Below are 12,853 nucleotides of genomic sequence, written 5' to 3' on the forward strand. Positions count from 1 at the left end.
CTAATGAGGCTCGCAAGACTACAAGAGACTCTACCTCTGAATCATAAGTGTCTCCCAAAACTCAAGTCTAGATATATCAAACCCCCCCCCCCCCCCCCCCCCTTTTCCACTCCCACACACACCCCACAACTGAACCATGACATCCTCAATCAGTTAGTTTTTCTCGTTAAAGATAGAATAAAAATTTAAGAAGAGAAACACTACACCAGAAGTCTTCCAAGGATCAAACCCTGTTCCCTTTACCTATTCTAAATGCTGAATTTTTCCCAAATTCAAGGAGCACTTTTTTTTCGTAGGGTAAATAGGAACTGATTCCACAACATCAAAGTTGCCTTGCAATATGTCAACCAACTAAGATATGGGTCCAAGCCTGTTGAGAAGAACTTTTAGAACACCACAACCAGAGGTTGACATCACCTCTCCTCTTTCCCGACCCCATATTTAGAACGACTGAGTACTGACTCTCTTCCAAAAGTTGTTCTAATCAACATAAAATTTCCCCCGTCATTCACCAAACCACAAAGTTAATGAACTTGTTACTGCAAAACCCCAAAACCTCTACTCTTTGGGAAAACAGATGGTCTTCCAATTAACTAGATGAAATTCCTGGGACCCAGCTTTGTCATTCCGTGCCTCTCTACACTCCTAGGAATGGAAAATAACCGGGGGAAACACAAGTATATAGGAATGTTGGCAAGGATGCTTTTGATTAAGTTTTCTGCCCTTAGATAAAACCCCATCTTCCACAAACTTAACCACCTACCATTCTTCCATGACTAGATCTCATATGGCTTTACTACTCCTATGAGCAGCACCAAGATTGGTCATATGATATCCTTGTTTCATGTCATAACTGTTTCTCTATCAGTCCCACAATTTCAGTGTGACTCATCAGCTTTATCCCACGATAATTAAAGTAATTTCACACAGCGCTCTTTTTTTTTGTAAGAATGTCCCATAGAATTTCTCCTCCAGTCTTATAGCATTCTCTTAGTCTTCAAAATTTTATTAAGCTAAATTAACCAGAAAAATCCAATTTCTTCTATGCACTTCTTAACTCATCTAGATTACGATCGAGGCCTAAAGCCCTTCCTACCTTTCATCTTAGCTAACGCCTATTCACTTCTGTAATCAAAATCCTGTGGAAGTTTAATTTGTTATGGACAAGCAAGAATATAAGAATGCTGACTGTCATAGAGTAAAATTATTACAAAAAAAAAAAGATACTTACCCTAATCCGTTTCTCCAACTGTAATCGCCATGTAAGTTCTTCAACTTGCTTTTCCAGCTTATTTTTGGCTGCCTGGAGCGCACCAGTTTCTTTTGCAGCCTGAAGACAAGGACAGGATAATCAGAAAGCCTTGAAGTACACTTGACTAGCAAGAAAGAAATAACAAGGACCAAATTACTGCTTCAAACAGGCAATGAAATCAAGAACAAAGTCATAGACTGAGCAGAAAAAAAGATAGAAGCGATATTCAGCAAGCAGTCAACATTTTCCAACATTAGCAAATTATCCTTTTGAGCAGAACTCTCTCTCCAAGAAGCCGGCATCTTAGAGTCTTATGTTATAAGAGCTTCTACATGCAAATGGAACCATATCAAATCTCTCTCAAAGACTAACCAGAGGGTTGGTTTTTTTTTTTTTTTTTTTTTTTTTTTTTTCAAGTTAAGGATCGATTATACTGCTAAGGCAAATGAGCCACAATGCAAAATAATAATTAAAAAAATTTGAATAAAAAGTCTCTACACAAAGAGCCGCTGGTGAGAAATTTCAATCAGAAACGAAAGGCTATACAAAGCAGATACAAAAAGAACTATTTAAATGCAAGAAGAAGTTCAGCCCGTCTAATGAGAAAATCCTTGAATTCTTTTTACAATGGCTGATGAAAAAAGATGATCCCACATGCATGAAGACCAAAGAGAGCAAGATGTCGGTAAGGTTTTATGAGGATTGACAACACGACCTGGGTTCAAAACCCACCCTCACCCACAAATTACTGGCCACTAACCTGCTTGCCTATCAGGAAAGATAAACAAACAAAAAAAACAAAAACAAAAAACTAACAAAATAACAAAATAACAAAAAAAAAATTATTTGAAAAAGAAACACGATGTGGGTATATAGAAGAAGAAAGAAAAATGGGGGAATTGTACAGCAAAAAAACCATTGAGGCTTATTTTAATGAGCAAAAAGAAAACTTTCTACCGTTTTGTGCACCAAACAACACTGCTGAAATGTATAAAAAAATCCCACGCATGTCTTCTACCCCAAAATGATTATAAAAAATAAAAATCTGCCCAAAAATGGCAGAAAACTTTTCCACGGAAAAGCCTCCCTCCACCCTCCCGGGGCACAAAAACATTGTGGAAACATGGGAAAATTTCCCAGACAAATGTTTTCTACCACAAATTGGTGAAAAACATTCCCATCATAGAATGCCCTAGCTCTCCCATCCCTCCCTCATCTCCATCCCCTGTCAACTCCCTTAACATACCCAGTAACACTCAGATATACAAAGAGCTGACAATTGTTTCAATGAAATATCCTCTTTATATTGCAAGTGCTCTAAATCCAACACCCATCAGAATTTTCTAAACAGCGTCTAAGTGACAACTGGTAAGTCCTAAAGGATACTATAAGGTAAGGCAGAGTTTATTCAATTTTATATATTTTGAAATAAAAAACTATACATATAATACAGGAAAAAATATAATCCAACCGAGTTGTAGACCCTACTTAACAAATATAACAAATGAAGGAATAATCACGTTTAGGGTGAAATGGAAGAAATTAAGCATGCATCAAATCTCCCAAATTAATCAACCTATCCAAATATCTAGCCTTAAATTGTGTGAATGAATCCGTAAATGTAGTACTTTTAAACATATTAAGTGTTGTAGTATGTGGCTCATATTGAGTGGAACACGTATATAGAGAAAGCAAGCAGATGCCGGAGTGAAACCGGAGTGGAGAAAGGGGAGTGTTGCGTTCCGAGCATAGTGAGGAACGCATAACGTACCAAACGGAACGAACCGGAACGACAGCATCTGTTTTTGGGATTGTTGGGAACAATTAATAGGCACATAACGTACCAAACGGAACGGAGCGGAACAACGGCATCTGTTTTTGGGATTGTTGGGGACAATTAATAGGTTAGGGTGTTGCCCCCGCGGTACGGTACAGGGGTATTATTGGAATTTTCTAATATCTATTGTACGGCTAGGGTTTACTATAACTACATATGATGTAACCCTAATTTGACATATAGTGAAAATTCAGCTTCTCGTTCTTGTGGATGTAGGCACACCACCGAACCACATAAATCTGTGTGTGTTTTTATTTCTTTCTTGGTTTTCTCTTTCGTATTATTCATCATAATTGCCGCACATAGCACAGCATTAGGTCCATTAGAATAGTTTGTTTCAATCACCTTAATTTATTTTCCTTTTTACAAGTATAACTTTTTTAATAAGAAAGGAAGTCAAGGAGACCTGCCTAGATACAACTGAAAAAAGAACCAACTATCCTGGATCCAGGCACAGAAGACCCCATCTAAAAAGGATATCCTTAAGAAATTCAACCACTTAAATAAAATAAGGGGACAACAGAGATTACATTTACTAAGTCAGGGACATGTTAGTCATTATATTTTCAAAGAAAATAATATATACTGAAAGTGTGGGAAACCATTAGGCAATCCACATCCCCCACCCCCTGGCACCCTTTTCTGCCATTTTCTCTTCTCTCCTTTGTGGTAATTTTGTTTTTTATTTTCTGTGACACCCCAGATACCAAGCTACATGGGTCTAAAATAGAAAATGACAGAAAAAGAAGGATATAAAATGTCACCATTTTAAGTTTTCGTAGTTCTTTTCGAGCAACTTTTCCTCTCCATACACATTGCGTGGTAATTGCTGCCTTCTTTATCCTCATATACTGTAAGCAGGCTACGTATTGGCGATATTGACTCTGGAATAAAGAACAAAAATTATTTGTAACTCTAGCTGCAAAGTAAAATAGAAGGGACTAAACTCCAGTCAAAATAGATGTAAATAAACCCCAGAAATAGCCCCCACAGAGTTGTTAAACGGTAAAGAGCAAGCATAATATTGACCTTTGTCATCCTGCTTCACATTGTCTGAAAAGTATAATGGTGGATAACAGGAACTCAGGCCTATCCGAAAACCAATAATGTATCAAATCAATGTGTCTGTTTACCTGGATAACAACTGCGGCTCTTGTCTGCCGTCTTAATCGAAGCTCTGCACGTACCATCATCCCACGCATGCCTGTTTGAATTGAGATTGCTGAAGAGTGCAGTGTTCTGTAAGCTTTCCTCGCAAGATACATGCGCAAATGTTTCTGGATCCTCAGGCAAGCAACTTCTCTCCTCATGTTCTCATAAAGTTGCCGAGCAAGTTGTCCTACAATTAGCACAAATAAATTTGTAAACAATTCAAATGTAGTTTTCACTTCCGTAGTAGAAAGATGACATACTTATCTTGAAGGTCATGACTACAATGCATATAATTACTTCATGAGTGATGTATGAATCTTTCAAGATATATTAAAAGTATTTAATACCTCTGCACGCAGCTTGAATACGTATTGCTGACAACCTTAACGAATTAAAACTTCTGCGTCCCAAATACGAACGGAATTTCCTCTGGATGATGCAAGCAGATTTTCCCAAAACTTCGCTCCTTCGGGCATCTAGTTCTGCCATCTGACCAGCCCTAAGAAACACCTTTGATTTACCTATCTGCAAGATTAAACTTGATCAACTAGAACACTTCTCCAAAGGCAGAACTGGAACTTTTGACGACAGTAGTTAACAACATTGTAGATGGTATTCTCCTAGGCAGTCATCAAAATATTTCCATTTTCAGACTAAAGAAAATATACCACTATATATACCACAAAAGAAAACTGTTCATTTCTGGACTAACCAATATACCATGGATAAAAATTAAGTGCCTTGATCATAAATCACAATGCTACACGGCAGATGTTGCAATACTACCCAGAAGAAGCTAATCAAGTTGACCATGTTGTTTTTAAGTAGGCCATAAGTTGCAATGCTAGCCAATAAGTGCCCATCAAATTGACCATGTGTTCTTTAAGTGGTCAATAGTCCAAGAAATATTTTCTTGCCTAGATAAAATAATCAGGGTTGACCATTTGACTAATATGCAGAAAATTATTGCCATCGTGTGCTTCCTTTGTAAGTAAGTGCAGAGTCCTTGGGCCATCCACTATTGCAATGTTCCTTTATTAGCAAAAGTTCGAGGGACTTTTTCCATCTTTTGGGATCAATTTAGCTATGCCTGATACTTCTATTGAGCTACTTGACAACTTATCTGCTGAAGCTTTCTGTAAACATGGATGTATCCTTGCCGGTAAAATGAAGTAAAGAGTGGGGGGGCTTATCATTGGAGAATCCTTTCTTCCGTTATTTGTTAATCCGTTTGGAAAGGAAGGGACAATATTATCTTTGAAGATAAAAATGGTTTCATGGGTTGGTTATCAAAAAGGTTAAATCATCTCTCCACCATTGGTCCATTCTCAATAAGTTCAAGGATTTGAAATTGGTGCAATCTGTATTTAGAGGGGATAAGACTATTGGTATCTGTACAAGGCTCGTACGGTTAAATTTTGATTTCTATAGTTTGTGAGGACCTTCCTCACCTTTTCAGTTTTGGTTTCTTGTTCATTTGGATTTTTCCTCTACTCAGTAAAGAAATGACACTACTACTACTTTTGAATTATATATGAATGTCAATATTTGTCCCCAGCAGTATTGATTTTCCTGTTATCACTGTAGTATCTTTACTTGAAAATTTATAACTCAAAATAAATTAAAAATTACAAATGGATTGCCACAAAGATTCTTTCCAAATAAACATATAAAAAAAAAGTGCTGCTCAAATAGGACATTTTGATAAGCAAGTTCTTATCCTATTAATTAAAATGTCTTACCTGATAGCCTTTAAGATCCACCCTCTCTAGCAGCCTCTTCGAAGCAGAGACCTCATCACAGCTACCATAAATGAGACATGAAGAGTAAATACAGTATAGTAAACAAATGGCTGTCTCAAGTGTGAGGAAGGGTATAATCAAGGTACCTCCCATCCAAAACATCAGGTGCAAGGATGCCAAAACGGTCAAGAAATTCAAAAAATGTTTTCCTAGTAGGATATCCAGCACAGCTTATCCTAATTGCTTCCATGACTCCCTGCAGTAGACAAACATTAGGTCCAACTTGTGAGCAAATGCGGCTCATATTAATAACATTATATCATTAACAATCATAAATGAATTAATGAAATACCTAAAGGTAGAAACCTTCTTACCCCACAGCGAAGTTGTTGCAGAACATTACTATTCTCAAAGATTGCTGGCTTAAGAAGGTTATTGGGCTTTACACAGCGAATATAGTGTGGCTCAGTGGCACTCAGAGTTTCCAGCAAAGCTTGCAATTGTTGCTGCAAAAGTAGACGACAAATTATCATAACTGGGCCACAAAAAGCACAAAACATGAACTAAATCAAATAGAGAAAAATTCCATCAGACCTTAAAACGTGAGCCTATTGATGAAAACTTTGATGTTTTTGATGACTCCTCAGGTAGGGGTGGGAACAAACCAGAAACAAAGGAACAATTTGAAGCACTCAAGAGTGCTTGATGCTCAGCAACAACATAATCTTTGTTCTTGTCAAGGAATAACTCTGTTTGATAAGTCACCTGAAAAATAAAAGAAAAATTATGACATATATATAGGTTCCACAGTTAATTATTTTATTTTATTTTATCTTTTAAGGCATAGATTATATTTTCTGACCAATGCTTTTTCTTCCAAAAGGAAGCTGATTTGGAGGTTAATCTCGGTTGTGATTTTATGAGGCCTAAGTAAGGAAAAGGATATGAGGGTTTTTTAAGGCGAGGAGGAAGAGATTCACAGTATCATCCTTGATATCAAGGACTCTTGTTTCAATGGTCCACGCTAATTTAACTACCATAGGGGATTATCCCAATGGACATGGCTCTAGATAGAATTGAATGGAGGAGTAGGATTTATTCAGCCAACCCCCAAATCTTTGGGATAAGGTTTCAATGCTAATGATGAGGGGGTTATATTTTGAAGATTTCATTTTAATACATGATGACATTGTGAATAGAGTGAGATAGGCGATATCTTCTCTTGTTTTTTGTTTTCCCTTGGAAGGCCACCTCGACTTCTCTGGTTTGATTGTATTTCTTCCCTTTTTTCCAATATATTGTATACTTATCAAGAAAAAACAATAAGAATATTATTAAGTAGGTGGACCATACTCACATCACCGGCATAGTGACAAATGGTGAAGTCACTACGTGAGAGTTTTGGCTTGCTAAACCGCTTATGACTTTTAAATGTCTGGTACAGCTTTTGAGCAAATGTTTCATGTGTTGATCTTGGAAACATACTACAAAACATAAGCCTCAACTGTCTTACCAATAAAATCTCAAACAATAAAAATTTACAAAAGCAACACACTAAATGAACAATACTTTTATACACTGATATATAGGGGGGAAAAATCAACTTGTTAATATAGTAATGGACCAGGAGAACTGTAACCCCACAATCGAAGCAAATCCTTATACATACCAAGCCTCATCCAAAAGAGCAATGATGCCACCAGGTTTCTGGGAATCAGAAAAAAGTTATTAGAAAGTCAAAACCCAAATGCATCACTAAAGTACATCAAATTCATTGGCCAGCAATCCGAGAATAATCACATACTGACTTTGCTTGCACTTGCTTCAACATTGGAGGGAAATTTTGACAACAGAAGCAAGCTGTAAAAAGTTGCAAAATTATAAGTGGTTGAGAGCACAAACCTTTTCAATGAGATCTAGAACATCTTTATTATCAATGAACTCAATATAACTCCAATCAATTTCTTCTTTTGTATATTCTTCTTGCTCCATTTTGAAAACATGCTGTTGAACAAGACATGATAATGTGTCCAAATTCCAGTAAAATAAGCTGACAAAATGTAAAAACACAGAAGAATTTAACCAAGTAAATTCATGCTCGAACCTGATTGAAATGTTGTTGTAATTTCTCATTCGTCAAATTGATGCAAAATTGCTCAAAGCTGCATGAAACCAATCAATCACTTTAGAATCTGAAATAAGGATTAACATCAAACTAACATGACAGATAAATTCAACTCAACATGTGAGAAAATCCTTATTTACATTAAACAACTTCAGCCCATCTGATGTACTTTACAGAATAGTGAGGCCTAGGCACAACTCATCCAAACTAACCTAGGATAGACCATCATCCAAAGAGTAATGAGGCTGCCAAAGCAAACATCAAGTCCCCCAATTCCAGCCTAACACCTGGGAAAACCAATCCCACCCCTTAATAAAACCAAATTTTGAATTATGCATGGGGAAAAATGAGTTGAGACTTAGTCTTACACTCCTTTGAATCTATGAAAATTTCTAGTTTGGTCAAGTTTTCTAGGAAGTGTGTTATGACCCTAAATGACGGTTTCTAGTCTCTGGGTGATGTTTTTGGTGAAAATTGGGGTTTTCGAAGGGTGTGTACTCTTAACAAGTGTTTTCGATGATTTGGCCAAAATTGCCAAGGAGTTTTTTTTGAATGCACGATTGCCTAGGGTTTATATTGTTTTGACCTAAATAAGATGTTTCCAAGTCCCACAATGTCAATTGGGATTGTTTGGAGAGATTTTTAATCGGATACCCCTTCTAGGACGTTTTCATAATTTTACCTAAGTTCAGGGATTTTGGGTGTGGAGCCTATGTTTTTCAATTTTATGAGTCATAATGTTGTACTATGTCAAGTTTGATTGAGTTTCTGGTTCATTTGCTCAGCTCTCTCTCCAAATTATCCTTTTCTCCGCAAAATTATCATATTATCCTCATTTTCTCTCTCCTCTCTTCCGATCACACTTTTTCTTTCCCTTTGACTCTTCGAATTATGGATTCAGATGTCGTTCAATTTTGGGGTGTCTAGATAATCCATTTCACTATTCTAAGTGGTTACACATTTGCAAAATACCGTCCCAATTCATTTTATTTCAACATATTCGAGAAGTGATATGATTCCCAAGGATGAACCGCAAATGAATAGTTCCAATAAGATTTCATTCTTGAAAACACAATTTTGAATCTGAATAGACATTTCACAAAATGGTAGCTAGATCTTGTATCACAAGGGATTTTCCTTTTCTATTGATTCCTATGGATTTGATCAAAAAAAAATTTCTTGAATGAGGTATTGAACTCTAGGGATGAATCGAAAAAGAAATCTTTAACCTTGCCCAAAATTGACCCAAAAGGGATGGACATTTCCTTTACTTTTGGGGGTAGGAAAATCTTGATCAAGATAGCGAACCAAAGACAGCGTACCTTGAGACAAGATCCCCAAAGTTATAGATTTACAATTAGGGAACATTTTCAATAACCCCTAGATTTACAATTAGAGACAGAATTCATCTCATCGCACGGGATAAGGCTCTCCGAAGCTTCGATTTGGAGGCATGGGCTGGAGCTTAAATAAGCTAGTTGGACAAGAGAAGGCTGACCAAATTGTTAAATTATACCTGTCCTTATACTCCATATCTAAATTCATTTTAGTGAGGAAAAGACAGGGGTTTGGTGAAGGCCCGATCAAACTGAGTTAGGCCGAATTCCATGCTTTACGCCCTAATAGAGGTCTGCAACAAGCCCTTGCATCAAGTTGAGTCGGGTATTCCTAAAGAAAGACTCCTTGAGCCATCCAGCTCTCCCAACTACAAAGAGAAGACAGCCTAGCGCTACTAGGCAAGAAGAGGAGCTACTGGCAACCCATCTCCTTCCCATTGATTTGTTAAGACTTACTAAAGGAAGGCGATCCACATCTCTGAATTTATCTGCAAGCGAGCAAACAGAAACGAATAAAGCATCTAATGCACCTGCGAAAGGATGGGTTTACAAAGTCTTCCTTCGAAGGTAAGAGGGGTTCGGGTTTTTGGATTACCATACTCTGTTATCTGCTTCCCACAGGCAAATGAATCGAGGGGTAGCAATTGTACGGGAGGCCCTGAAATTGACAGATTGTCCGAAGGAAACAAGCAACGAAAGGGGCACTGCACTCTCTACACACCACTAGGCTTCACACAAACCCAATGTTTCTCGGCTGTTGATGAAGCAGATTTAGTTTCTGCTGTTGAATCATCGCTTTACGCTGATCTTGACTCATGTGACGCTCTATTTCATCTATCGGTAATAGGATCGCGAACATGGGTTGACTCGGTAATTTATATTGCATGAATGTGGCATACAGATTGGTCAAATCTCCTTTAAACATAGGATCCTTCGTCAAGCTTGTAAAAGCTACAACCTACATAGAAATGCATCATTCTAGATATCAAGGCCCTTTTGTTTCACTGGTCTAAATTGTTCATTGACCGTAAGAGGATTTTTCTTCTGCCAAGGACCTTGTATGGAAACAGGTGACACTATTTTTGTGGGTGGGATAATATCCCATATTCCAACTTGGTGGCTGTGCTTCAATCTAAAACATGAAAGGGCTTAAATAATAAATATCTAGTAACTTGAGCATGCCAATGATGATAGGTCTTATTCAGTTTCATAGATTAAGAAACATGAAAATCCCCTTAGATCAATTGACAATAGACATAGTGGCTACAAAATCCAAGGCCTTTCGATTAATGCCCCTTCCAACACACAAAAATACAGGGTTTTCATGCAGGTAACTGCAAGAAATTAACCACTGTAAATAATGAAAACACAAAAGCATACCAGTCAAGCACCTGTTTGTCTTGAAACTCTCGAATCCATAAATATCCAGCACCCCAATTAAGAACTTCGAATCAGGGTCTTGACCAATTGAATTGTTGATCTTATTCACAAGCCTGTCAAAAATCATTGCTTTAATCATGTCTGAACTGAAAAAAAGTAACTAACTAAAAGTAAAATCTGACAACACATCCTACAGAGAAGTCATTCGGAAAACGGGATCAGAACTTACCAGTCAAATAACCTTGAATACACAATTTTTGCCAAAGCATCTCTACTGACAGTCGCAGAGTCTGGATCAAGCCATTTTGTTATGGTCTCATCACGAGTTACAATCACACGTTTGCACAGTGAGTCTTCAAGAGCCTTCACATCACACCTATAAAAAATTTGCAGAAATTAAGAATTTGCATTTACTTCTCCAAAGATTTCTTATATTGAAGAAAAGAAGGAGAACCTTTATGGAAAATCAGCTGTTAAAAATAACATGTTTCTTTGGTCTAAGATCCATGAACTATTCAAGAGGTCCTCTATGAGGATTTCGTCTTTTAGTGGGACTCAATGTTACTCAGGATACGTGACCTTTATGTATTGTGGTGGAATTCTTGTTAGTGGAATGTGAATTATTGTCTACATTGTTAATTTTTTTGTTTTTGCATGTGCATGCGTGCGCATGACCGCGAGGGGGGGTTTGTTCTCTAGCTCCCCAGGTTTGATCACGTTAACCTCTTTGATTGCATGATTGCAAAAGTATCTTCTTATGTAATTCTCTTATTTATTTTTGTGCTTAAATTATACTCATCAAAAATAAATAACTAAAAACATCATATATTGATACAAATCATTTTCATGTGAAATAGTATATGCAGAAGTGAGTGTTACATGAAAAGCTCAGCAGCAGTTCTTAGATGGAACCAAGATTTTTGATCTTTGGGCTCAGACGAATCCATTTCCTTTCCCTTTGCAAATTCAATGTTTCCAAGATGGAGAATTGCAGCCACAACTCTGAAAATCCCATCCTGTAAAGGAAAAAAACAAAAAAAAAAAGATAAGGAAAACAACACAATAAGCATATATCGTAACAGTCTGAAAGAGGCATCCTCGAACACTACCTGTTCATCGGAACTGATTCCAACAATATCCATTGCCCTTCTAGTTTCTAGGTATTCCTTAGAATCATCTATCCCATCCAGCTCATAGCAATTTGATTGATTTAGATAATGGAAAGTTCTCGGATTTTCCAATTTGTACCTCTTCACATCCTGATGAGAGAAAACAAAGATACATAAAAAACACGAGATCAGAAATTTAGAGTTTCAAGTGAAGTTCGATACTATTTCATCATAATTAACAGTGCCTTATCCCAACTATTATGGTTGTGTATTCTAACATTCAATTCTATCTAGAACCATATCTTCCCACCATTCAAATACTATCATCTCTTTTTTAAATAAAATAATTCAGTAAATATGACTGATGGCTCATGGAAGTATCAATTTGTGTTCCTATTTTACACTAAGCAGTAACACAAGACCTGTATTCAGTATTTAAAAAGTTTTAATGCCAACAAGCTGGCATGGAAATATTATTCTACTACTATGGTTACAGCATTTTTGTAGATTCTAACATATGCCAAGGGTGTAGTTTCATGGAAATATTTAACCATACATTCCATGATGATCATAACTTTTCAATGGCTCATAATATATGCTTATGCCAGTCAGCACTCATAAGCGTGACCCATGGCATATGTTATTGTCTTGAAGGAAGTTCCGGGAAGCTGAATGACATTGCACTGGCCATCATGACAGCAGAAGACTATTTATTGACCTCAAAGCATGTACAATGCCAAGAACCCATCTTATGCTAAATGCAAGAGTGCGTGATATTTGCAGTGATGGTTTCTGGAAGTTATCTGAACTTGAGTGATAAGATGCTCAAAACAATTTTAACCTTCACACACATGGTAATGGTCTAAAGTTCCATACTGTCTCAAAATATTTTCGGTCGAGACTGAAACGAAACATTGAC

At 37.0% G+C, this 12,853-nt stretch overlaps 1 protein-coding gene across 1 annotated transcript in view; it reads right to left on the minus strand.

Moving 5' to 3' along the window:
* LOC147402003 (myosin-6-like) overlaps positions 1–12,853 on the minus strand; it is a 28,562-nt gene that overhangs the window by 8,886 nt on the left and 6,823 nt on the right. Inside the window, exons 8-23 of the mRNA XM_086443504.1 lie at positions 11,935–12,084; positions 11,705–11,841; positions 11,055–11,201; positions 10,837–10,938; positions 8,088–8,145; positions 7,886–7,987; positions 7,653–7,690; positions 7,341–7,467; positions 6,578–6,748; positions 6,358–6,489; positions 6,130–6,239; positions 5,984–6,044; positions 4,589–4,766; positions 4,223–4,428; positions 3,854–3,973; positions 1,232–1,330 (exon numbers count right to left, since the gene is read on the minus strand). Coding sequence (XP_086299630.1) covers positions 1,232–1,330; positions 3,854–3,973; positions 4,223–4,428; positions 4,589–4,766; positions 5,984–6,044; positions 6,130–6,239; positions 6,358–6,489; positions 6,578–6,748; positions 7,341–7,467; positions 7,653–7,690; positions 7,886–7,987; positions 8,088–8,145; positions 10,837–10,938; positions 11,055–11,201; positions 11,705–11,841; positions 11,935–12,084 — 1,938 coding nt within the window. The remainder of the gene's footprint in view (positions 1–1,231; positions 1,331–3,853; positions 3,974–4,222; positions 4,429–4,588; positions 4,767–5,983; positions 6,045–6,129; positions 6,240–6,357; positions 6,490–6,577; positions 6,749–7,340; positions 7,468–7,652; positions 7,691–7,885; positions 7,988–8,087; positions 8,146–10,836; positions 10,939–11,054; positions 11,202–11,704; positions 11,842–11,934; positions 12,085–12,853) is intronic.

The sequence above is a fragment of the Akebia trifoliata genome, chromosome 5, assembly GCF_017979445.1.
Source record: "Akebia trifoliata isolate Shusen 1 chromosome 5, ASM1797944v1, whole genome shotgun sequence".
In the NCBI taxonomy this organism is placed as follows: domain Eukaryota; kingdom Viridiplantae; phylum Streptophyta; class Magnoliopsida; order Ranunculales; family Lardizabalaceae; genus Akebia; species Akebia trifoliata.